The sequence below is a fragment of the Anomaloglossus baeobatrachus genome, chromosome 4 (assembly GCF_048569485.1).
Source record: "Anomaloglossus baeobatrachus isolate aAnoBae1 chromosome 4, aAnoBae1.hap1, whole genome shotgun sequence".
Taxonomy (NCBI): Eukaryota; Metazoa; Chordata; class Amphibia; order Anura; family Aromobatidae; genus Anomaloglossus; species Anomaloglossus baeobatrachus.
The window spans coordinates 15,389,492-15,416,111 of NC_134356.1; the positions used below are offsets into that span (position 1 = coordinate 15,389,492).

General features: G+C 51.8%; 4 protein-coding genes across 4 annotated transcripts; all 4 read left to right on the forward strand.

The window, feature by feature from the left end:
* The first annotated feature begins 8,055 nt into the window (after positions 1 to 8,055).
* Positions 8,056 to 8,661, forward strand: LOC142302220 (histone H1.01-like). Its single transcript, XM_075343308.1, has one exon. The coding sequence runs from the start codon at positions 8,056 to 8,058 to the stop codon at positions 8,659 to 8,661; it is 606 nt and encodes a 201-aa protein (XP_075199423.1).
* Positions 8,662 to 9,317: 656 nt separating this feature from the next.
* LOC142300975 (histone H3) lies at positions 9,318 to 9,728 on the forward strand. Its single transcript, XM_075341995.1, has one exon. It carries the CDS (start codon positions 9,318 to 9,320, stop codon positions 9,726 to 9,728), a length of 411 nt encoding a protein of 136 aa, XP_075198110.1.
* Positions 9,729 to 11,043: 1,315 nt separating this feature from the next.
* Positions 11,044 to 11,426, forward strand: LOC142300976 (histone H2B 1.1). Its single transcript, XM_075341996.1, has one exon. The coding sequence runs from the start codon at positions 11,044 to 11,046 to the stop codon at positions 11,422 to 11,424; it is 381 nt and encodes a 126-aa protein (XP_075198111.1). The 3' UTR covers positions 11,425 to 11,426.
* An 8,987-nt stretch (positions 11,427 to 20,413) lies between these two features.
* On the forward strand, positions 20,414 to 21,058 carry LOC142302221 (histone H1.01-like). Its single transcript, XM_075343310.1, has one exon. It carries the CDS (start codon positions 20,414 to 20,416, stop codon positions 21,056 to 21,058), a length of 645 nt encoding a protein of 214 aa, XP_075199425.1.
* Positions 21,059 to 26,620: the final 5,562 nt, after the last annotated feature.

Sequence of the window (26,620 nt, forward strand, 5' to 3'; positions counted from 1 at the left end):
TGGGGTTTGTCACCTATGCAGATTAGCTTCAGCACTGCCTGTTGCCGCTTCGCCGAGGCAGTGCTGCAGTGCTTCTGTGTCGCCCTGGACAAGCCAGGGGCCACAGAGCACAACACTTAAACACCCCACACTCCCTGCAGGCATATCATAGTCAAAACACAAAATCCTTGTTGCCTTCCCCAGGGGCTGTTGTCCACACCAGGGTGTGGAGCCAGGCGGTTGGTCTCCACCCACCGAGGAGGAGGGAAAACACAGGCAGTGAGAGTTAAGCTAAGGAAGTGGAAGGAGGAAAGTAGTAGAGAGGAGAAAAGTGACAGCAAAGAGCCTGAAGTTGGTCCGGGTGTGTGGCCTGGACAGGACAGCAAGGTTGGCAGGATGTGGTGACCGTCTGCAGTGGAGGCCGATTGGAGTCTGCCGTAAGGACCGTGGACGGGTGGTGACCCGGCCGTACCGGACCGGTATACAAAGCGAAGCCAGCACCATTGGCAGAGGACTTTCGGATCCCGGCAAGGCTTGGTGTCGCCGTGAATTTGCCAAATCCGTTATTGAAGGGGACCTCAGGGTTTCCAAACAGCCAAGTCCAGATAGAAGGCAACCGTACAACCGTGAAGGGGAGACACAGCCACCGCCAAGGGCAACCGTCTCCCAGGGCCAGCGCCTGTGGGCAAAAGGGGCTCCTCCGGCCCATATCCAGGTCAGGGAGCGGGTTACCGTTGGGAAACCATCACTACCAACACTTAACTTCGGTGCAGGGAGAGACAGTCATCACTAACCTGCAGGGAGGAACAACCGCAGCCGTCCGAGTGACCCGTCCATCCAGCCACTTGTTTTACCCTGAACTGTGTCATCATCATTGGGCTGAGTGAGTACCTCCGTGCCGTGCGGCACAGCGCTGCCCCTGCGACCATGCACTTCATCAGGCCCCGCAACCCGCCTGTCATCCATCTCTACCCCATCACCAGGCCCCGGGACAACCAACCCCCCTACCCACGTAGGGGAGAAATAACAACAAAGCTGCTCCCTGTCACAGGCTCCCGGGATCCCCGTCCAGAGCAGCGGTGGTGTCCACACAATCACCACAACCGTGGGTGGCGTCACGGACAATATCCCCAAAACCCAAACCACCCCTTTTCACTCACGGGCGAGTAGCGCCGCTCGAGTCCCCGGGATCCGGCCATCGCTCGAGCCAACGAGCAGCAGCAGCCGTAGAGCTGCGTCAGCCGGACCCGAGCAGTGGGAGAGCGCACCGTCCCCTCCTCCGCCAGCGACACTTACAGCTTGGGACTGGTGTGGAGGGTAAAGTGGATCAGGATGCGCAGGAGGAGGAGGAGGCTGAGGAGCATGACATTCCGGAGCTGTAGAGTGTGTGTGAAACCCTGACTGAGGTAGGGCCTGCAAAACTTGGTGTGTGAAGGACGTATTCCGTCCCTCGCTCAGACTGGGTCCCAGCTTGCACAATATTAACCCAGTGTGACGTCAACGAGATGTAGCGGCCTTGCCCACATGCACTTGTCCACGTGTCTGTGGTTAGGTGGACTTTGGCTGAAACAGCGTTGTTCCGGGCACGTGTGATGTTTTGTGACACGTGGTTAGTTATGCAATGCGGGGACGGCACACAGGGAGAAATAGTGGCGGCTGTGGACCGAGTAACGTGGGACAGCTGCCACCATCAGTTCGCGGAATGCTTCTGTCTCAACCAGCCTAAAAGGCAACATTTCCAGCGCAAGCAGTCGCGAAATGTTAGCATTTAGAACTGTGGCATGTGGGGTGTTGGCAGTGTATTTGCGCCTGCGCTCAAAGGTTTGCTGAATGGATAACTGAACGTTGCGCTGGGACAAGGACGTGCTTGATGATGGTGTTCTTTCTGCGTAGGCAACTGCAGGTGCAGGAGTGGAGGAGGCTTGTTCGCAGGCAGCATGGACAGGGGATTGGCTCGCATGCACAACCAGCGAAGACGTAGCAGTGACATCAGCAAGCACTGCTCCTCGACTCTGTTGTACTTCCCACAAAGTCGGGTGCTTGGCTGACATGTGCCTGATCATGCTGGTGGTGGTCAGGCTGCTAGTTTTGGTACCCCTGCTGATGCTGGCATGGCAGGTGTTGCAAATGGCCTTTTTAGAATCATCTGGAGCCAACTTAAAAAACTGCCAGTGTCAGAGTTCCTGGTTTTCCAGTTTTCTTTTGAAAGAGCTTGCCCTTTGTTAACATGGAGTTTTCTGTTATGTTGCCCTACTTCCTGTCCATCTGTTTAAAAGCCGCCCCTAAAGCTTAGTCCAGTGCCTGAGTATACTGCTTCCTGTGTGCTCCTGCCCTGCTGCTTTTGGTTCCTGATTGTTATTCGGATCCTCTTGGAAAACAACCGACACCGACTCTGGACTTCATCTGGTATCATCTAGCTGTACCTGGACTCCGTTTGCCGTCTTTGGTCGGAACTTCTGCCCGGTTCCTTCCGTTTAATACCACTCTGGACTCACATCACGTACAGACATTTTTCGACTTACCTATTGCCCTTTTGTGTCCCGGCTGCTGCGCATTTAGGGCTTCTGGGGTGATTGCCAGACAGTCCCTGTATAGGGGTTTGCTGTTGGTGGTCTCCCTGGGGGAGTCCGGTGCGCGGTACCGGGAATTCCCTTTCGCTCAGTCCCTGGAAGGTATTTCCTGTATTTATGTTCTACTGTGTTTTTGTTCCGTTTATGTACATATTTGCTGGTTGCATATTATAAATGTCTTGCACCAAGAACTCGTCTCTGGTTGTCATTGCCCTAACGCAATCGAAATCCTCAATACATACAATAGTATTACAGCCAGACTCGGGAAGACCTAACATTTGTACAGGCACCTTGTGTCGTGTTGTTCCGGGGAACAGTTGACTGACGTCTGCCTGGGGCCACCACTCTGCTTCTTACTGCCTGTTGTGATGCTACGCCTCCCTCCCCCTGTGCACTGCTGTCCTCGCTCTGCATATCCTCCTGCCAGGTTGGGTCAGTTACTGGATCATCCACCACGTCGTCTTCCTCTTCCGCACCCTGCTCCTCCTCCTGACTTCCTGACAATTGTGTCTCATCATCGTCCACCCCTTGTTGAGACACGTTGCCAACTTCGTGAGAACGTGGCTGCTCAAATATTTGTGCATCTGTACATACAATCTCGTCATGGCCCACTTCAACAGGAGCTGGCGAGAGGCCAGAATTTGTGAATGGAAACGTGAACGAACAGCTATTCCGAGTGTCCAAGTGTGGGATCAGTAATGTCCGTGGACGTGTACTCGGCCTGGTGGTAGGAAGGAGGATCAGGTTCTGAAATGTGCGGTGCAGTATCACGGCTACTGACACTTGACCGTGTGGAAGACAGAGTGTTTGTGGTGGTGCCAATCTGACTGGAAGCATTATCCGCTATCCAACTAACAACCTGTTGACACTGGTCTTGGTTCAAGAGGGGTGTACTGCTGCGGTCCCCAAGAATTTGGGACAGGACGTGCGAGCGACTAGATGTGGCCCTTTGTTGTGGCGAAATTAGAGCTTGCACACAACCTCGGTGTCTGCCTGCACCACCATCACGTCCACTTCCTTGTTCGTTGACAACGCCCTTGCGCATTTTGCAATGCTGTGCTGATGTGTATTCACTAGACTTGTGTGTTATATCCAAGTTTGTGCAAAACTCACACAAATGCAGCGGAAAGCTGCCACCAACAGGCACACACGTGCGGTTTTTAAATGCAAGCACGGAGGCACTAAGAACCTAACAGGTCTCTATCCAGGGACAACGTAGAGCCTCCCAATGTTTGGCTTCCCTGCCTAAGGGCTATACTATAATACACCCACTTCCTTCCAATGGGCACTTCAGGTTTACAGGCCTTCATGCACGTCTCTATCCAGGGACAACGTGGAGCCTCCCAATGTTTGGCTTCCCTGCCTAAGGGCTATACTATAATACACCCACTTCCTTCCAATGGGCACTTCAGGTTTACAGGCCTTCATGCACGTCTCTATCCAGGGACAACGTGGAGCCTCCCAATGTTTGGCTTCCCTGCCTAAGGGCTATACTATAATACACCCACTTCCTTCCAATGGGCACTTCAGGTTTACAGGCCTTCATGCACGTCTCTATCCAGGGACAACGTGGAGCCTCCCAATGTTTGGCTTCCCTGCCTAAGGGCTATACTATAATACACCCACTTCCTTCCAATGGGCACTTCAGGTTTACAGGCCTTCATGCACGTCTCTATCCAGGGACAACGTGGAGCCTCCCAATGTTTGGCTTCCCTGCCTAAGGGCTATACTATAATACACCCACTTCCTTCCAATGGGCACTTCAGGTTTACAGGCCTTCATGCACGTCTCTATCCAGGGACAACGTGGAGCCTCCCAATGTTTGGCTTCCCTGCCTAAGGGCTATACTATAATACACCCACTTCCTTCCAATGGGCACTTCAGGTTTACAGGCCTTCATGCACGTCTCTATCCAGGGACAACGTGGAGCCTCCCAATGTTTGGCTTCCCTGCCTAAGGGCTATACTATAATACACCCACTTCCTTCCAATGGGCACTTCAGGTTTACAGGCCTTCATGCACGTCTCTATCCAGGGACAACGTGGAGCCTCCCAATGTTTGGCTTCCCTGCCTAAGGGCTATACTATAATACACCCACTTCCTTCCAATGGGCACTTCAGGTTTACAGGCCTTCATGCACGTCTCTATCCAGGGACAACGTGGAGCCTCCCAATGTTTGGCTTCCCTGCCTAAGGGCTATACTATAATACACCCACTTCCTTCCAATGGGCACTTCAGGTTTACAGGCCCTCATGCACGTCTGTATGCAGGGGCATTGGTGAACCTCACAATTTAGGACTGCCCTGGCTAAGGAAAATACTACAAAGACTCACTTCCTCAAAATGGGCACATTAGACTCAAGAGGCCTTCATGTACGTCTCTTCTCAGGGACATCGGAGTGCCACACAATGTTTTCACGTAAAATCTTTCATGTATTGATCTCAAAAAGTAACATACACCAGCTCTATCTCACTATTGGGTATGTGCCCTTAACATTTCCGCCATGAAAAATCATTTTGGGGTCATTTTGGAAGGTTTTCTGGTGAGTCCGTAAAAATGGCGTAAAACGCGGACAAAATTGTTCACAGCTGTGACTTTTGAGTGATAAATGCTTCAAGGGGTCTTCCCCATGCTGTTGCCATGTCATTTGAGCACTCTTCTGAGACTTTTGTGACATTTTTAGGGTTTCTCCATGCTGCCGGGAGGTCATTTCACAAAAATACTCGGGTCTCCCATAGGATAACATTGGGCTCGTTGCTCGGGCCGAGTACACGAGTATCTTGGGAGGCTCGGCCCGAGCTTCGAGCACCCGAGCTTTTTAGTACTCGCTCATCACTAGTGTAGATACAATAATGCCGCTATGTATCAGCCCCGTGTTTAGCTCCTCATTGTCACCTGCTTTGCTTGTATTGCAGGTAATTCATCTGATCTAATGCTAATGTTACAGCTAATAATAAACACATCATTATCCCCGCGGCTGATATATTGCCGTGCACCTATAGAAGTGAATAGGCTTTGTGTTATACAGATTTAGGCCGGTCTCTTCTGAATATATAGTAAATGCTGATGTTAGTGACTGCTGGTGATAAATATAATGTGATTATTATCGTCACTTACTGCTGCGGATTCTTACATTGCACTACATGGGGTCTATGTCGGCATAAGTGATGATTGGGACCGACATCCATTGCCTATTGGTCGCTGGTGCTGCTTTGAGCAGCGCTATTGGCTGTGTTCGGCCGTGGTTACTGTTTCCCCGTTGCTCCGCTTTGATAGGCAGCAGTGTCCGTCATGTCATGGATCGGAGGCTGATTGCAGGACTGAAGGGAGGAAGCAGGAGCCGCTCCCCGCTGTAGCTATCATGTCGCCTACTATTGTTACATGCATCATATGTAACATCATGTAACTAGACAAGCTGCCACATACCCCTGATGAATCTGGGCAGCAATCAGGAATTCAGATAAAACGCGTAGGGCGCGTACACAATAGAGAGCACAAGCACTGGAGATAAAATGATCTACCGCTCAGTTTTATTAATCTACTCAGTCACTGACTTTAATTTTGTAATGGTCATTTGAGAATTTAATACATAATATAATTGACTATCTCTGATAGGGTTGCCATTAGTGAAAAATTATAATAAAAATTTGTCCCCTCTCAGACCTATTGATCTATCAGCATTGTATGATCTGTTCAGTGACTTGTCTCCTATAATAGAGGAATCAACGCCATATGCATTCAGTCTGCTCTGTAAATAATGGCAGAATGAATGCTTGCTAAAAAGCCCATGTAATATGTATTGTGGATGGGTAGATCATATTTAGGCAGCAGTTTGCACCTTACTTTTTTCATATTCGTGATTTCCAAAATTGAACATTATAGGAATGGATTTTAAATGATCAAATAAAGGTCAATTTTTATCTCCAAATTAAGGAAAACTGTGAAATATATGTTTTTTTTTAAGACATCTATTACACGTTTAGTGAAAGGGACGTACAGAGGGGTTAAATGCTAAATACACAAATAATTACAGGCTAGTGGAGATTGCTCATTCATCATCTTCTTCCTCTTATTCTTCATCATCCTCTTCTCTTGAACTTTTCAGGCTCAGCAGGGACCTTTTTTTGGCTCTAATTCGCCTTTGTACAGATACAGCGCCATGTCCTTGTACGTCTTCAGTTTGGATGTTTCTTCTCGTAAGGCGCCTTGTTTCCTGATGAAATGCAATTCCACATCTCTCCTAATTTCTATGCAGCGTCCCCAATGGTCAGACCTGGCTGCTGCCCCCTGATTTCAGGATGGAACTTTTCCTTCTCTGTAGCAGACATTGTCTTCCCCTGTTCCCAGCACTTACTGGAGAATAATGCAAAGTTCACAGACGCATCAGGATGATTTTCCTTCTGCTCTTCTCTGCAAGTCTGTACAAAGTAGACATAGGAGGACACTATATTGTATACACTGCTGTATATATTGTACACAGTGCTAAATATACTGTACATACTTCTGTATACACTATATACTGTACTCTGTGCTCTATTATTATGGATACTTATAAAAGCCTGTTGTGCTGTGCAGTCTGTGCTGTATATACAACGGAGCTCTGTGTGTGGATTCTGTATATTGTGTCTCCGCTTTTTCCTCCGTATTTCACCTTTTGCACAATAGTTGGTGTCAGATGCGTGAATTAATATTTCTGTGATCACACGGATTTTTTCTGCTTTCTGATGGGGAGTGAGTCGCATTGTGAAGCCATCGCCCGATCACAGCTCTTCCCTCCATTACAGGCCTTAGAGATAAAAGCTTCACAGAGGATAAGACACAATCTTGTGCCGGAGATCGCACTCATCCTCCTCTGGGTGTGATCCACTAATGTGGGACGTGTCCTCCCCCCAATACTCTGCACACACGGGATAGATTTATATTCCAGCTCCGGGAGGTGCAGGCAGCGGAGGCCATCGCCTGTGTTACCCTTCTGGGCTCTCAGCAGCGCCAGGTCGCCCCCACATCGTACAATCCGCTTCCTGCACGATGGATAATGTAGTGAAGATCCCTGTGGTGGTGACAAGAGCCGGGAATAGGAGGACGAGCTCCCGCAGCAGGTTTATCTTCCCGGACACTCAGTGATGAGCAGATCGGGAGGACGGCGGCGCTGATCCCGGGATCCTCTGCGCTCTTTCCCGGCATCTCTGGCAGTGACGGCCACACACGCTCCGCGGAGATGATGGCGGAGGAGAAGTGATGGCGGAAGCTCCTCACCCGTCCGGCTGTAGCCGATAATATAGAGCTTTTATCCCGGGCAGGGAAGCACAAGGGGAGAGCGGAGCTTCACTGGGCTCAGCCGGGAGAAGGCGGGGCCTGTGCTGAGTGTCAGCCAATAGAAGCTCAGGAGGGTGCAGCTCAGCAGCCAATCAGTGCGCAGTAAGACTGTATATATAACAGGCGCCTCCAGCTCCGGCCTCAGTATTTTTCTCTCAGGAGATTTTTGTGCTTATTTCCCGCTCACACGATGGCAGAGACCGCACCGGCCGCCGCTCCTCCTCCCGCCGAACCGGCCGCCAAAGCGAAGAAGGCGCCGAAGAAATCCGGGGCCGCCAAGAAAAGCAGCAAATCCTCCGGTCCCAGCGCCTCCGACCTGATCATGAAAGCCGTGTCCGCCTCCAAGGAGCGCAGTGGGGTGTCTCTGGCCGCCCTGAAGAAGGTTCTGTCTGCCGGAGGATACGATGTGGAGAAGAATAACAGCCGCCTGAAGCTGGCCATCAAGGCTCTGGTCAACAAGGGCTCCCTGCTCCAGGTGAAGGGCAGCGGCGCCTCCGGGTCCTTCAAGCTGAACAAGAAGCCGGAGACGAAGGACAAAGCGGCCAAGAAGAAGCCAGCAGCTGCGGCCAAGCCTAAGAAGCCGGCAGCCAAGAAAGCGGCCAAATCTCCGAAGAAGCCCAAGAAGGCTCCGGCCGCGGCCAAGAAAAGCCCGAAAAAGGCCAAGAAGCCCGCAGCACCCGCCAAGAAAGCGGCAAAGAGCCCCAAGAAGCCGAAGGCCGCTCCAAAGCCCAAGAAGGTGACGAAGAGTCCGGCTAAGAAGGCGACTAAAGCCAAGAAGCCCGCGGCCAAGAAATAAGCGGAGCCGCTCTGTCCTCCTACCACAAAGGCTCTTCTCAGAGCCACAACCTTGTCCTGCAGAGCTGTATGATCAGTGTCACCACCTTGTCCTGCAGAGCTGTATGATCAGTGTCACCACCTTGTCCTGCAGGGCTGTATGATCAGTGCCACCACCTTGTCCTGCAGAGCTGTATGATCAGTGCCACCACCTTGTCCTGCAGAGCTGTATGATCAGTGTCACCACCTTGTCCCCTGTGCATACACTTTGTCGCTTCCCTTTGATCAGTGCTTGTCTATTGATTCGCGCGGTGATGTCATATACAAGGGGCGGTAGATGCCGGGAGCAGTTCTCGGGGATGCAGTGATAATGCGGGGGCTGCACTGTACAGCGCTGTGTGCGGGGAGATGGAGCTGCAGTTACATCGGTGTCGTATGCTCCAGATCTGCGTGTAGCCTGGAGGGGATAAGAGCGGGGTTAGTGGGGGGGGGGGAGCTTCTAAAAATGATTGGTCACAGACATTGGATGATTATTGGCTACATGATTTTCTTTTGTGGTAGTAGTCAATAGCGTGCAGGGGGCGTGTTTCTCACAGACCAATGAGGACGCGCACAGGAGGATAAATACTCTGCTCCCGCCGCTCTTCTCATCACTTCTGTTCTCCTCTATACATCGCTATGGCCAGAACTAAGCAGACCGCCCGTAAATCCACCGGAGGGAAAGCTCCCCGCAAGCAGCTGGCCACTAAGGCCGCCAGGAAGAGCGCTCCCGCCACCGGCGGAGTGAAGAAGCCGCATCGCTACCGGCCGGGGACAGTCGCTCTCCGGGAGATTCGCCGCTACCAGAAATCCACCGAGCTGCTGATCCGGAAGCTTCCCTTCCAGCGCCTGGTGAGAGAGATCGCCCAGGACTTCAAGACCGATCTGCGCTTCCAGAGCTCGGCCGTCATGGCCCTGCAGGAGGCCAGCGAGGCTTATCTGGTGGGGCTGTTCGAGGACACCAACTTGTGCGCCATCCACGCCAAGAGGGTCACCATCATGCCCAAAGACATCCAGCTGGCCCGCCGGATCCGCGGGGAGAGGGCGTAGATCTGTCCCGCACCCCCGAGCACAACACAAAGGCTCTTTTCAGAGCCACCACATCCTCCCTCAGACGAGCTGATTCCTTGTCTCTGATTCTCCTCATTCCCCGCAGTGTCCGGGGCGCGGTCTCTACATGTGACGGGCGGCGCTGCGGAGTCTCCTGTTCTTACTTTCCGCAGCTCTGCCTGTATCTGTAGTATCGCGCCCGCGGTTTATTTCAGTTTCTCCCCGTATTGAGAGCGGCTCATTGTGCGGTGTCTCCGGAGTCTGATTGAGTCTGATCTCATTCACTCAGGAGTAATCTCGGGCTTTCTGAATGGAGCTTTCTGCACTAAACTGACCCCCTCGAACCCCCCCCCCCCGACTTTATTATCCCTCTTGTCCTCCAGATGTCAGAAGCTGTGGGATCTGGAGATCTCGCAGGGGATCCCCTCTCTCACTCCAGTTCGCTATTCTGTCTGGAGAATATCTGCAGATTGTATCGGGCTGTGATGTCGCTCTGCACATTCTTATAGTGACGCGTTTGTTATTAGTTCAGATTCTTAGACTCGTTTTTAATGAGGAGATGAATAAAAACCAACTTCAGCGTCTGCAGATCTGTGTCGGATTGTAGAGATCTCAGCAGAACGTCCGCCCTGAGGCCGCGTGTTGCACGACGGAGACAAAGAGCGGGAGGAGCTATCGGCCACTGAGCGGGAAGTTCAAATTAGGGATTCAGCCAATCAGCACTCTGCATAAAGTCTATGGCCCCGCCCACAAGCCCCTCACGTTACAGGCACCACGTGGTTTCTGTGCTGGAGCTTCCCCGCAGTTATCGGGGCGGACCGCACAGAGGACTGCGGCTGATGACGCTTCAGCTCCGCCTCTTCCTCTAAATCTCGTTTTCCAATCTCCGTTGTTGTTTTTGCAGCTTGTAATGTGAAATATCTGAATGTAGAAGTAAAAGCCGCTCAGCACCGAGACTCCGCTCCTGCAGTCACTGCTTCCCCCATGTTATACGGGGCATTACCGGTCACTGCAGAGCGGGGGCAGAGTGACGGGCCCCGGGTGCACAGCGCCGTGTACACTGCGGGGTTTATAGCGCTGTATGGAGATCTGTAGTATGGGGGAGATACAGAGGAAAAAAGCTGCTGATGTGACGGCAGAGAGGAGGCAACCAATGAGCTGCAGGGGGCGGAGCTGGTTCAGTTTCCCTTTGTCACCCAATAGAACAGCGATGTGACAGCAGTGTCATTTGCATGGCCGGGCTATAAATACGGCCGCTCTGGGAGGAGCAGGAGCATTATTCTCTCTCCAGTGAAGAGATCTTTCTGCGCTCATCATGCCTGATCCCGCCAAGTCCGCCCCAGCGCCAAAGAAGGGCTCCAAGAAAGCCGTGACCAAGACTCAGAAGAAGGACGGCAAGAAGCGGAGGAAGAGCCGGAAGGAGAGCTATGCCATCTACGTGTACAAGGTGCTGAAGCAGGTGCACCCCGACACCGGCATCTCCTCCAAGGCCATGGGCATCATGAACTGCTTCGTCGGTGACATCTTCGAGCGCATCGCAGGGGAAGCCTCCCGCCTGGCGCACTACAACAAGCGCCACACCATCACCTCCCGGGAGATCCAGACCGCCGTGCGCCTGCTGCTGCCCGGAGAGCTGGCCAAGCACGCCGTGTCCGAGGGCACCAAGGCCGTCACCAAGTACACCAGCGCCAAGTGATCACCACCGCTGCTCCACGCCACAAAGGCTCTTCTAAGAGCCGCCACATTGTCTACAGCAGGGCTTTATACTGCGCTGTATGGGGTATTGCGGTCTCCAGTGCGCTCCTGTCTGTGGCTCCTGTAACCGCCTTTCTCAATAGGTTTTATTGCAGTCGGAGCCGCCGCTGAGAGGACGGAGCACAATATGGAGGGAGTGAAGTATGAATACACTAGTATGGGGATGTTCCCGGATGTGGGTGAATGTCAGTTTCTTATACAGCTCTATGTGGTGAGTGCAGAGCAGTGTATGGTGGTGGTAGATGCAGGATATACAGCACTATATGGCAGTGGTTTTTGGGAAGCACGTTGTGGGAAGTATAGAGCACTATAAAAGGCTATACATTAGAATACGGTGGTGTACAGCACTATATGGGGGTTATATAGCGGTATATGGAGCTATTCAGCACTATATTGCAGTACACAGCAGTATATGGAGATTTGTCTATTAAACAGCGAGAAAAAATAACCGGGAAATTCAAAATCACCAAATGTTCTGCGCTCAGCCAATCAGCAAAAGAGGGGCGGAGCTGAAGATGGAAAGTAACTTATATCCCCGCCCCCTGCGTCACCTCCTGTTCTTCTCCAGTGCCGCTCTATATACGGGGATTGTGCATCAGTCTCTATAGTGGTAATAGATTGTTTCTGACTATGTTAAGATGAGCGGCGCTGCGCTCGATCACTGCAGTCTGTGCTGCTCTAGGGTCAGCTGGGAATATCGCGGGCACAAAGGTGTTAACACAGAGCGCTTGTGGGTGGAGCCAGGGCCGTACTGAGTGCTGATTGGCTGAGCGCTGAATGTGAAATTCCCGCGCAATGGCTGAGTTTCACGCGCTCTTTGTTCCCTGTGATCCGCGGTGTCAGGCGGGAGCGGCTGCTGCGGGTGACGTCACATGCGCTGTTAGAGGTGTCCGGCCCCTTCTGTGTCCAGTTAGTGCAGTGTAACCCTTGTAGTGCTGGAGACACGTTATCCATACTGCTATACACCCCCATATAGTGCAGTAACCTCCCCTCATGGTGCTGGATATCGCCATACACTGCTGTGTGCACCGCCTTATTGTGCTGTATAGTTTCCATCCACAAAGTTCTGTTCTTGCAGCATCTGGAGACAGTTCGAGCACTAAAGGGTTAACACACTGTTCCTGTAGGCGGAGCTAAATTCATACTCTACTGATTGACTGAGCCTGTAACGGGGTGCCGGGGGTGCCTCGGGGGTTGTAGTCGTGGCCCCTTCCTGTATCAGGCTAACCCCCAGCGCAGCCGTCACTTTTGGGACAGGGGATTGTTCGTGGGGCAGAGTGTGGATGAAGAGAGCACGCTGACGGACATTACATTCCTCCCCTCTTTTTGCCTTAGCCTCCCGGCAAGGCTCGCATCTGAAAAACAAAATCTTAACCAGCAGGGCAATCTCTTATTAAAACTTTAAAACCTTCATGTAAAACACAATCAACAGCCGCACAAGTCAAGTGCCCGGAGTCCCTCCCAGGGAGCTCCCGGTCTTTGCAGCAGGTTTGCCCGGAGGCCTTCAACAGGCGCTCCCGGTCTTGGCTGGTCTTCTGCCCGGAGGCTTTCACAGCACTCGAGGCGGAGGCGGAGATCAGTTGAACCAAACGGCATTTTATTACACATAGTTTCACAACAGGCTCAATGCACGAATCTTGTAACACTCAATCACAATTCCTGCCGGGGAAAAACTGTTCCTGTCTTCTCTTCTCAGGGGACCTTGCCCGGCTACTCTAGTTTTCTTCACCTGGGCTCCCGCCATAACCGGACAATGAGCGGGAAATTCAAAATCTCCAACAGTTCTGCGCTCAGCCAATCAGCAGAGGAGGGGCGGAGCAAAACAAGTAACATTTTCCGCCTGTATTCGCGTCATCTCCCCTGTTTTCTTTCTGGTCCTCTCTCGCTGGATATAAAGGAGGACTGTGCGCTCGTCAGTCATAGTTTTCTGCTGACTACGTGGAAGATGTCTGGACGCGGCAAAGGAGGGAAAGGTCTGGGGAAGGGCGGCGCCAAGCGGCACAGGAAGGTTCTCCGGGACAACATCCAGGGCATCACCAAGCCCGCCATCCGCCGTCTCGCCTGCAGAGGAGGCGTCAAGCGCATCTCCGGCCTCATCTATGAGGAGACTCGCGGCGTCCTGAAAGTCTTCCTGGAGAACGTGATCCGTGACGCCGTCACCTACACCGAGCACGCCAAGAGGAAGACCGTCACCGCCATGGACGTTGTGTACGCGCTCAAGCGCCAAGGCCGCACTCTCTACGGCTTCGGGGGTTAATACTTCTGTAGTATGTAGTATGAATTCCCGCACAATGGCTGCTAATTTCTCCTTTGCGTGTGGCTGGGGGTGAATGTCTGATGTATATAGAGTATATTCAGCACTATGTGGCGGTATAATGTATTTTTTATGGGTATCCAGTGTTGTGTGGTGGGTGAACATTGTACTGTTTGGATGTTTACTGCATTTTGTGTGGGATACGCATACAAGTATTACACAGCACTATATGGAGGGTATACAAGACTAGAAAGCACATTGTGCATATAAAGCTCTATATGGCAGTAAGGATGAAAGATATTCAGCGCCATGTGGTGACATACAACATTATGGCGTTTATAGCAGTGTATGTTGGTATACAGCTCAAGTAAGGGCGTTATATGGAGCTTGGTGCCTCAGTGGTTAGCACTGCAGTCGTGTGGTGCCTCAGTGGTTAGCACTGCAGTCGTGTGGGGGCTTGGTGGTTACCACTGCAGTCTTGTTGTGCCTCAGTGGTTACCACTGCAGTCTTGTGGTGCCTCAGTGGTTAGCACTGCAGTGTTGTGGTGCCTCAGTGGTTAGCACTGCAGTGTTGTGGTGGCTCGGTGGTTAGCACCGTAGTCTTGCAGCTCTGAGTTCCTGTTTTCAAATCCCACAAAGGACAACATCTGCATGGAGTGTGTAATTTTTCCCCGTGTTTCTGTGTGTTTCCTCGGTTCTTCCCACACTACAATAACTGATGGGGAATTTAGATTGAGCCCCACTAGTGGCAGTGATGGTCACATCTCTAAATCTTTGACACTAAGCGCTATATAAGGCCTCCGACACACATTCATGCCGTCGGTACGTGTTTGGTACGTTTTTGCACGTATCGGTGGCATGGAGACACGTACATTAATGTTACCCTATGGTAACAGCCGCACACACACGTAAAACCACACAGAACGTGTGTCCGTGTCGTTTGTATGTGTGTGCATTTTTACACACTCTCAACATGTCCGTTTTTCTTCGGCATCACGCAGGCACGGACCCGCTAAAGTGAATGGGTCTGTGTCTGCACATATGTGACACGTAGCATGTCCGTGTTCTACCCGTCCGTGTGCGTTTGTTTTGGTGAATTCTGGATGCGATGTCGGTCAATCTCCCTCTGTCGGTCGGTTTCTTTCGCTGTCAGATGGTCACTCTGTCTGTCCCTCGCTCTGTCCATCGGTCGGTCTCTCCCCCTCTCGCATACTCACAGATCCCCGATCAGGGGCGCGGCGCTGCACAGCTGTGAAAAACCTCCAGTGGCTTTTTCTTTTTTGAAAATGCCAGCCGCTCATTATTCAATCTGGTATTCACTGCTTCCTCAGTCCAGGCACCTATGATTGATTGTAGTCGGACATGCCCCCAAGCTGAGTGACCGCTGTCTCACTGCAACCAATCACAGGCGCCGGCGGATCCATATTATGCAGTAAAATAAATACGTAAATGAACAAAATTGACGTGCGGTCCCCCCCAAATTTGATACGTCAGGGTAAAGCCACACCGCTTAAGGCTGGTATTCTCAGGATGGGGGGGCACCACGTTATGGGGAGCCACCCAGCCAAACAAGAACAGCCAGCAGCCGCCCAGAATTGCCGCATCCATTAGATGCGACAGTTCCGGGACTCTACCCAGCTCATCCCGAATTGGCCTGGTGCGGTGGCAATCGAGGTAATAATGGGTTAATCATGGCAGGTGTCTCCCCGAGATACCTTCAATGATTAACCTGTAAGTTAAAGAAAATAAACACACACATCAAAAAAATCCTTTATTTGGAATAATACACAAAAACAAACACCCTCTTTCACCACTTTATTAAGCCACAAATACCCATCCAGGTACGGCGTAATCCACGGAGGTCCCACAACGCTCTTAGCTCTGCTACATGAAGGCGACAGGAGCGGCCACATAACATAACCGCTCTCAGTCAGCTCCAGCAGCAACTGAGGTGAGCAGCGCGATCAGGGATGACATCACTCAGGTCACTTGCGGCCACCACTGGATCCTCCAACTGTGAGAGCAAGTCGCCAAAGTGACAAAAGTGAGCTGAGCGATCTGCAAAAAAAGTCACAGGTGAGTTGCATCTCAGGTGGAGCACTCCAGCTAGCTGCAAGTAACCTGAGTGACGGCAGCGATAATCACGCTGCTAACTTCAGTCACTCAGGGGTTTATCGGTCACCGGTGAGTCCTTCACAGGTGACCACTAATCAGGACGCCACATAAAGACAGAGCCATGGTATGACAATGAAGTCAGGTGAAGTTCATCCGAGTTCATTCTCATCGCATGTCTCTGTCTGTGTCGGCTGTCAGCGGGTATGTAGCAGCGACATTTTGCCACACACACGGATCATTTCAAACGGACACCACACGGACATTACATGTACGTATCTCACACATACACGGACATTCCACACGCACACACGGCGAGCATACGCCATCACACGGTTGTCACACGTACTGGAGAAACGCCCATAAAAAACGGAACACGCACCCGAAAAACGGAACTTAAGACACTTTTTTTATGCGGAAATGTGGCAGAGGCCTAAGTGAGTAAAATATGCTGCATAATGGATTTACAGCACTTTGTAGAAATACAGCAGAGTACGGCGGCTACACAGGGGGCGAGGAATACATGAGTGTATACAGCACAGAATATAAGGAACACTAGAGAGTAATCTGCGCCATCTGGAGAGTATATTGTGTACTGTATTCCTCAGCATTGAGTGGGGACATGCGCAGACATCACTAAGTGACACCATCAGGTACAGGAGGAGCGAGGATCCTATAAGGAGATGGGGTCACAATAGACAGAACGTGCTGTATAATGAGGGTCCGGCCATCATTGTCATAAACATCCTCCTTCCACCCAGTAGCTCCTGATAAGAGCAATTAAATCCCGGCTGATGACGGCTCCTGCAGCTTTATAAGATAATTCCTATAAAATAGAAGAACGTGGAGACATGAAAAGAAGACAGCAGAATGTGAGGAAAGATTAGAGGGAACAGAGAAGAGTGTCAGTAAAGTGATGAGATAGGCCGAATCATATGGGGGGCTAGATATTGAACTGATCGTCCAGCATAGTGCATTCCAGAAAACTGGCTCATCACAAGAGAAGTCCTGAAGACAGAGGTTCACATTATGGAGGATGGGAGTCTCACATCAGACGTCTGTGTCTGGCAATCTGGCAGGCAGGTCACCGGAGCTCACGCTCAGGGCTCCTCACTGCCCTCAAAGCTGAAACCTCTGCCGGATTTCCGTGCGGCCGTGTCACGTAATCCGGCAGTCTGGCAGCGGGTGTCAATACATGGAGGACTTTATGCCATTTTTTCAATTATTTATTTGCTTTTACTCTCCAGTTCGGGGACCCAGACATCTAGTGTTAGGGCAGCAACCATAGAAGCCGGCACAGAGGGAGATCTAATGCGCGGACCTGGAAGTAGTGAGACAGCCACTGGAGTCTCAGTAAGGCCAGAGCCACACGTGATAATGACTCGGAGACTCGGCATCACCCGGCACGGCCGCACACTCTCCGTACAGGAGCGGTCGGCTTTATGTGTTTTTTATGTTGCTCAGATGCTCCTGTCCAGAGAGTGTGTGGCCGTGCCGGGTGATGCCGATGCGAGACTCGCCGTTATTAATGCCATCTGTGAATGTATTGCTGTAAAGAAAATATATGTAATAATTGTAATATAATCCTATTCATGGCTATTATGCTCTGCTGCATAATCCCTGCGAGTCTGAGCATTGCATTTGCTGAGTAGAGCTGTTCTGTGTCTTATATTGGAATAATCGGGATTGCTGCGATGGCGGCTGCAGTGTAGATACAATAATGCCGCTATGTATTAGCCCCGTGTTTAGCTCTTCATTGTCACCTGCGTTGCTTGTATTGCAGGTAATTCATCTGATCTAATGCTAATGTTTCAGCTAATAATAAACACATCATTATCCCCGCGACTGATATATCGCCGTTCACCTATAGAAGTGAATGGGCTTTGTGTTATACAGACTTAGGCCGGTCTCTTATGAATTTATAATAAATGCTGATGTTAGTGACTGCTGGTGATAAATATAATATAATTATTATCGTCACTTACTGCTGCGGATTCTTACATTGTACTACATGGCGTCTGTGTCTGCATAAGTGATGATTGGGACCGACATCCATTGCCTATTGGTCGCTGGTGCTGCTTTGAGCAGCGCTATTGGCTGTGTTCGGCCGTGGTTACTGTTTGCCCGTTGCTCCGCTTTGATAGGCAGCAGTGTCCGTCATGTCATGGATCGCAGGCTGATTGGAGGACTGAAGGGAGGAAGCAGGAGCCGCTCCCCGCTGTAGCGATCATGTCGCCTACTATTGTTACATGCATCATATGTAACATCATGTAACTAGACAAGCTGCCACATACCCCTGATGAATCTGTGCAGGAATCAAAAATTCAGATAAAACGCGTAGAGCGCGTACACGATAGAGAGCACAGGCACTGGAGATAAAATGATCTACCGCTCAGTTTTATTACTCAGTCACTGACTTTAATGTTGTAATGGTCACTTGAGAATTTAATACATAATATAATTGACTATCTCTGATAGATATAATTGACTATCTCTGATAGGGTTGCCATTAGTGAAAAATTATAATAATAATTTGTCCCCTCTCAGACCTTTTGATCTATCAGCATTGTATGATCTGTTCAGTGACTTGTCTCCTATAACAGAGGAATCAACGCCATATGCATTCAGTCTGCTCTGTAAATAATGGCAGAATGAATGCTTGCTAAAAAGCCCATGTAATATGTATTGTGGATGGGTAGATCATATTTAGGTAGCAGTTTGCACCTTACTTTTTTCATATTCGTGATTTCCATAATTGAACATTATAGGAATGGATTTTAAATGATCAAATAAAGGTCAATTTTTATCTCCAAATTAAGGAAAACTGTGAAATATGTTTTTTTTAAGACATCTATTACACGTTTAGTGAAAGGGACGTACAGAGGGGTTAAATGCTAAATACACAAATAATTACAGGCTAGTGGAGATTGCTCATTCATCATCTTCTTCCTCTTATTGTTCATCATCCTCCTCTCTTGAACTTTTCAGGCTCAGCAGGGACCTTTTTTGGCTCTAATTCGCCTTTGTACAGATACAGCGCCATGTCCCTGTAGACTGTAAGCCCTCGCGGGCAGGGTCCTCTCTCCTCCTGTACCAGTCTGTTATGTACTGTTAATGATTGTTGTACGTATACCCTTTCACTTGTAAAGCGCCATGGAATAAATGGCGCTATAATAATAAATAATAATAATAATAATAATAATAATGTCCTTGTACTTCTTCAGTTTGGATGTTTCTTCTCGTAAGGCGCCTTGTTTCCTGATGAAATGTAATTCCACATCTCTCCTAATTTCTTTGCAGCGTCCCCAATGGTCAGACCTGGCTGCTGCCCTCTGATTTCAGGATGGAACTTTTCCTTCTCTGTAGCAGACATTGTCTTCCCCTGTTCCCAGCACTTACTGGAGAATAATGCAAAGTTCACAGACGCATTAGGATGATTTCCCTTCTGCTCTTCTCTGCAAGTCTGTACAAAGTAGACATAGGAGGATACTATATTGTATACACTGCTGTATATACTGTACATACTGCTGTATATATTGTACACAGTGCTAAATATACTGTACATACTTCTGTATACACTACATACTGTACTCTGTGCTCTATTATTATGGATACTTATAAAAGCCTGTTGTGCTGTGCTGTGTATACAGCGGCGCTCTGTGTGTGGATTCTGTATATTGTGTCTCCGCTTTTTCCTCCGTATTTCACCTTTTGCACAATAGTTGGTGTCAGATGCGTGAATTAATATTTCTGTGATTACACTGATTTTTTCTGCTTTCTGATGGGGAGTGAGTCGCATTGTGAAGCCATCGCCCGATCACAGCTCTTCCCTCCATTACAGGCCTCAGAGATAAAAGCTTCACAGAGGATAAGACACAATCTTGTGCCGGAGTTCGCACTCATCCTCCTCCGGGTGTGATCCACTAATGTGGAGACGTGTCCTCCCCCCAATACTCTGCACACACGGGATAGATTTATATTCCAGCTCCGGGAGGTGCAGGCAGCGGAGGCCATCGCCTGTGTTACGCTTCTGGGCTCTCAGCAGCTCCAGGTCGCCCCCACATCGTACAATCCGCTTCCTGCACGATGGATATTGTAGTGAAGATCCCTGTGGTGGTGACAAGAGCCGGGAATAGGAGGACGAGCTCCCGCAGCAGGTTTATCTTCCCGGACACTCAGTGATGAGCAGATCGGGAGGACGGCGGCGCTGATCCCGGGATCCTCTGCGCTCTTTCCCGGCATCTCTGGCAGTGACGGCCACACACGCTCCGCGGAGATGATGGCGGAGGAGAAGTGATGGCGGAAGCTCCTCGCCCGTCCGGCTGTAGCCGATAATATAGAGCTTTTATCCCGGGCAGGGAAGCACAAGAGGAGAGCGGAGCTTCACTGGGCTCAGCCGGGAGAAGGCGGGGCCTGTGCTCAGTGTCAGCCAATAGAAGCTCAGGAGGGTTCAGCTCAGCAGCCAATCAGTGCGCAGTAAGTCTGTATATATAACAGGCGCCTCAAGCTCCGGCCTCAGTATTTTTTTCTCAGGAGATTTCTGTGCTTATTTCCCGATCACACGATGGCAGAGACCGCACCGGCCGCCGCTCCTCTTCCCGCCGAACCGGCCGCCAAAGCGAAGAAGGCGCCGAAGAAATCCGGGGCCACCAAGAAAAGCAGCAAATCCTCCGGTCCCAGCGCCTCCGACCTGATCATGAAAGCCGTGTCCGCCTCCAAGGAGCGCAGTGGGGTGTCTCTGGCCGCCCTGAAGAAGCTTCTGTCTGCCGGAGGATACGATGTGGAGAGGAATAACAGCCGCCTGAAGCTGGCCATCAAGGCTCTGGTCAACAAGGGCTCCCTGCTCCAGGTGAAGGGCAGCGGCGCCTCCGGGTCCTTCAAGCTGAACAAGAAGCAGGAGACGAAGGACAAAGCGGCCAAGAAGAAGCCAGCAGCTGCGGCCAAGCCTAAGAAGCCGGCAGCCAAGAAAGCGGCCAAATCTCCGAAGAAGCCCAAGAAGGCTCCGGCCGCAGCCAAGAAAAGCCCGAAAAAGGCCAAGAAGCCCGCAGCAGTCGCCAAGAAAGCGGCAAAGAGCCCCAAGAAGCCGAAGGCCGCTCCAAAGCCCAAGAAGGTGACGAAGAGTCTGACTAAGAAGGTGGCAAAGCCCAAAGCTGCCAAGAGTCCGGCTAAGAAGGCGACTAAAGCCAACAAGCCCGCGGCCAAGAAATAAGCGGGAGCCGCTCTGTCCTCCTACCACAAAGGCTCTTCTCAGAGCCACAACCTTGTCCTGCAGAGCTGTATGATCAGTGCCACCACCTTGTCCTGCAGAGCTGTATGATCAGTGCCACCACCTTGTCCTGCAGAGCTGTATGATCAGTGCCACCACCTTGTCCTGCAGAGCTGTATGATTAGTGCCGCCACCTTGTCCTGCAGAGCTGTATGATCAGTGCCACTACCTTGTCCTGCAGAGCTGTATGATCAGTGCCACCACCTTGTCCTGCAGAGCTGTATGATCAGTGTCACCACCTTGTCCTGCAGAGCTGTATGATCAGTGACGCCACCTTGTCCTGCAGAGCTGTATGATCAGTGTCACCACCTTGTCCTGCAGAGCTGTATGATCAGTGACACCACCTTATCCTGCAGAGCTGTATGATCAGAGCCACCACCTTGTCCTGCAGAGCTGTATGATCAGTGTCACCACCTTGTCCTGCAGAGTTGTATGATCAGAGCCACCACCTTGTCCTGCAGAGCTGTATGATCAGTGTCACCACCTTGTCCTGCAGAGCTGTATGATCAGTGTCACCACCTTATCCTGCAGAGCTGTATGATCAGTGCCACCACCTTGTCCTGCAGAGCTGTATGATCAGTGTCACCACCTTGTCCTGCAGAGTTGTATGATCAGTGCCACCACCTTGTCCTGCAGAGCTGTATGATCAGTGCCACCACCTTGTCCTGCAGAGCTGTATGATCAGTGTCACTCTTGTCCTGCAGAGCTGTATGATCAGTGTCACCACCTTGTCCTGCAGAGCTGTATGATCAGTGTCATTCTTGTCCTGCAGAGCTGTATGATCAGTGCCACCACCTTGTCCTGCAGAGCTGTATGATCAGTGTCACTCTTGTCCTGCAGAGCTGTATGATCAGTGTCACCACCTTGTCCTGCAGAGCTGTATGATCAGTGTCACCACCTTGTCCTGCAGAGCTGTATGATCAGAGCCACCACCTTGTCCTGCAGAGCTGTATGATCAGAGCCACCACCTTGTCCTGCAGAGCTGTATGATCAGTGTCACCACCTTGTCCTGCAGAGCTATATGATCAGTGTCACCACCTTGTCCTGCAGAGCTGTATGATCAGTGTCACGACCTTGTCCCCTGTGCATACACTTTGTCGCTTCCCTTTGATCAGTGCTTGTCTATTGATTCGCGCGGTGATGTCATATACAGGGGTCGGTAGATGCCGGGAGCAGAGTTATCGGGGATGCAGTGATAATGCGGGAGCTGCACTGTTCAGCGCTGTGTGCGGGGAGATGGAGCTGCTGTGTAGCCCCACAAGTGCTGTGTCGGTGCATTACCTTCAGGGACTCCACTGGATCAGTCTGGTCACAGGTAGGAAACCTTCTTTTAGGATTGTGTCAGGGCCAGGCGGTCGGGCAGACCCAGGAGGTGGATCCACTGGGCCGAACTCTAAGATGGTGGTAAGGAGTCCGGTAGCTGAAGCAGTATGGGCAGTAGAACAGTCCGTGCAAGAGAGCGTAACGAAGAAGTCCCTGGGACCACGGAGTCACGGATGATAGTCCGGGTGACGTAGCTCAGGTTCGGAAGCCGAGATGATGTCAGGCGGGGTCCGGAACCTTTTGGAGCAAGATGACGGGTCACCGCAGGGATCCGAGATGGTACGGACTTCAGATGGCAGACGGACAGCGTGCGGGGTTCCGGATTCAGCAGGACCGGATGGCGAGGCAGGATCAGCTCTAGAAGAGAGATACGTGAGTATGGCAAGAAGATACAAGGAGACCTGACTCCTAGCTTGGAAAACACGAAGATCAGGCCCCGCCCCCTTGGACAATAACCCCCTTTATACCCTGTACCTGTTCAACCTCATTTCCTGTTAATGGACGCTGGCCCTTTAAGAAAGGGTCAGTGACCGCGCGCGCGCCCTAATGCGCATGCGCGCCGCCCGGGTGCCAGAAGCCAGGGAAGGAGGCTGAGAGGAGGACGCAGGGGAGCCGGCCAGGTCCTGGGAAGCCGTCGGGCGCCGGAATCGGGCACCAGGGGGCCTGGGAAGGACGGGCACCGGAGGCTGGAGAGCGGGGAGCGTGGCAGGTGAGCCGGGGAGCGGGGGTGAGGACCCGGGGAGCGTGACAGTACCCCCCCCCCCACGCCCCCCTCCCCGCAACCGGGACATGAAGGCACGGATAAGAGGAGTGCCCACGTTCTCCCTGGGCTCCCAGGACCTATCCTCAGGACCATACCCTTCCCAGTCCACCAGGAAGAACTGTCGACCCCGTACGGTCTTCATGGCCACGATATCCCTTACCGCATAGATGTCGTCATCGGCAATAGGTGGAGGAGCCGGACTGGCAGTAGCGGAGAAGGGACCAAGGACAACCGGTTTGAGCAGGGAGACGTGGAACGAGTTGGGTATCCTCATCGTGGCCGGGAGCTGTAGCTTGTAGGAGACCTCATTGATCTTGCGGAGGACCTTAAACGGCCCGATGTAGCGAGGACCCAGCTTGTAGGATGGAATCTTCAACCGGATGTACTGGGAAGCAAGCCAGACCAGGTCACCAGGAGAGAAACGCGGAGGGTCCAGACGCCTCTTGTCAGCGTGTTTCTTCATCCGCTGGGAAGCGCGTCCAAGGGACGCCTTGACAGAGTCCCAAATGGTAGCGAAGTCACGGGCTACAGTATCAGCCGCAGGGACATCCGAAGAAGGGGATATAGGCAATGGGACGGAGGGCTGAAGTCCGTAAACGACATGGAAGGGAGATTTGGAGGATGACTCACTGATGTGGTGGTTATGTGAGAATTCCGCCCAAGGCAGAAGCGTGGACCAGTCGTCGTGATGGGTGTTGACATAGTGACGTAAGAAGGAGGTCAAGATTTGATTGACCCTCTCCACTTGGCCATTAGACTGAGGATGGTAAGCAGAAGAAAAGTCCAGAGTCACTCCCAGATGTTTGCAGAGCGCCCTCCAGAAGCGGGAGGTGAACTGAGTTCCTCTGTCGGACACGATGTGGGATGGAAAGCCATGCAAGCGGAAGATGTGATGTATATAGGCTTCCGCGAGTTCCTGAGCAGAGGGCAGTCCAGCCATAGGGACGAAGTGAGCCATTTTGGAGAACCGGTCCACCACGACCCATATGACTGTGTGTCCGGAGGATAATGGCAAGTCCGTAATAAAATCCATCGCTATGTGTTGCCACGGAACTGAGGGTATCGGCAGAGGCAGAAGACGGCCATAGGGCAGGTGTTTGGGCGTCTTGTTCCTGGCACAAGAGGAGCAGGCAGAGACAAAAGCAGCGACGTCCGTGCGAAGGGATGGCCACCAGTAATGGCGTACAATCGCACCCCATGTTCTCTTCTGGCCTGCATGACCGGCTGTTTTTGAGGCATGACCCCAGTGTAACACTTTTTGCCTGTCTGTCTCAGAGACATAGGTCTTCCCGGGCGGTATCTGGGCCAGGGTGACAGGGGCCACCGGAATAATCTTGCTAGGAGAGATGATAGGTTGGGTAGTCTCTTCCTCCTGCTCCATGGGCATGAAAGACCTAGACAAGGCATCAGCGCGTACATTCTTGTCCGCGGGTCGGAAATGGAGCTGGAAGTCAAACCTGGCAAAGAATAAGGACCACCTGGCTTGCCGTGGGTTCAGTCGCTGAGCGGACCGCAAGTATTCCAGGTTCTTGTGGTCCGTGTAGATAATCACGGGGTACACTGCTCCTTCCAGGAGGTAGCGCCACTCCTCCAGAGCCAGTTTGACCGCCAATAGTTCTCGGTCACCGATGGTGTAATTACGTTCAGGTGCTGAGAAGCTCTTGGAGAAAAAACCGCAAGTCACCATCTTGCCGGAGGAGGACTTCTGCATGAGCACTGCTCCGGCTCCCGAGGAGGAGGCATCCACCTCCAAGGTGAACTGGCGGTTTAACTCCGGACGGTGGAGTACAGGAGCGGAGGCAAATGCTCGCTTCAGTGAGCAAAACGCGGCGTCGGCCGCAGGTGACCAGTCCTTTGGATTAGCCTCCTTTTTGGTCAAAGCGGAGAGAGGAGCAGTCAGGGCAGAGAAGTGAGGGATAAACTGGCGGTAGTAGTTGGCGAATCCCAGGAACCGTTGGATTGCCTTCAGTCCAGAAGGGGGAGGCCAGTTGAGTATGGAGGAGACCTTCTTTGGATCCATTTGCAGTCCAGTACCCGAGATGATGTATCCCAGGAAAGGAAGAGAAGACTGCTCAAAGACACACTTCTCATATTTGGCGTAGAGACGATTCTCTCTCAGTCTTTGTAGAACCAGCTGTACGTTCTCTCTGTGGGTCTGGAGGTCCGGAGAGAAGATAAGGATGTCATCCAGATAAACTACTACACAGATGTAGAGGAGGTCCCGGAATATGTCGTTCACCAATTCTTGGAAGACTGCTGGTGCGTTACACAAGCCGAAGGGCATCACGCAGTATTCATAGTGCCCATCGCGAGTATTAAACGCGGTCTTCCATTCGTCCCCAGAGCGGATACGAACTAGGTTGTAGGCACCCCGCAGATCCAGCTTGGTGAACACACGGGCTCCTCTGAGCCGGTCGAACAATTCGGGGATGAGCGGCAGAGGGTACTTGTTTTTGACGGTGATCTGATTCAGACCCCGGTAGTCGATGCATGGGCGTAGGTCACCCTCTTTCTTCTTAACGAAGAAGAAGCCTGCTCCCGCAGGAGAGGAGGATCTCCGGATGAATCCCTTTGCCAGGCTCTCTGTGATGTAGGTAGACATGGCCCTGGTTTCGGCTGGAGACAACGGATATATCCGTCCTCGAGGTGGTGTTGTTCCTGGGAGCAGGTCGATGGCACAATCGTAGGGACGGTGTGGCGGAAGTACCTCAGACTCCTTCTTGTCAAAGACGTCTGCGAAGGACCAATAGGCCGAGGGCAGTTCCGGTAGGTTCTCTGGAACCGGAGGTCGTCGGATAGGTTGTATGGACTTCAGACACTTCTCATGACAAGCAGGACCCCATCGGGTGATTTCGCCAGTACCCCAGCTGACTGATGGTTCGTGTGTCCGCAACCAGGGAAGTCCCAGCAGGATTTGATGGGACATGTGTGGAAGGACGTAGAGAGCGATGTTCTCGGTGTGCAGGGCACCGATACGCAGTTCGACCGGTCTGGTGACCCAGGAGATGGTATCAGATAGGGGTCTCCCATCCACCGAGGCAATCACTAGGGGCTTCTCGAGTAGAGTAACAGGCAGCTGGTACTTGTCCACAGTGGCCTGCTGGATGAAATTGCCTGCTGCTCCAGAGTCGAGGTATGCCTCAGCCGTAAACCGCGTCTCTCCCGTTGACACTTGCACAGTCCACATAACCGGGTCTGAGAGAGTCCCAGCACCTAGGGTGGCCTCTCCTACCAACCCTAGGCTTTGGAGTTTCCCGGCCTTTCTGGACAGGAGCGTAGGAGGTGTGTTCCCTCTCCGCAGTAAAAGCAGAGACCCTTGGCGAGCCGCTCTGCTCGACGTTGTTCAGACTGTCGTACTCGGTCGATCTGCATGGGCTCGTGGACGGGAATCCCAGCTGTTGATGACTGAGGTACGGAGG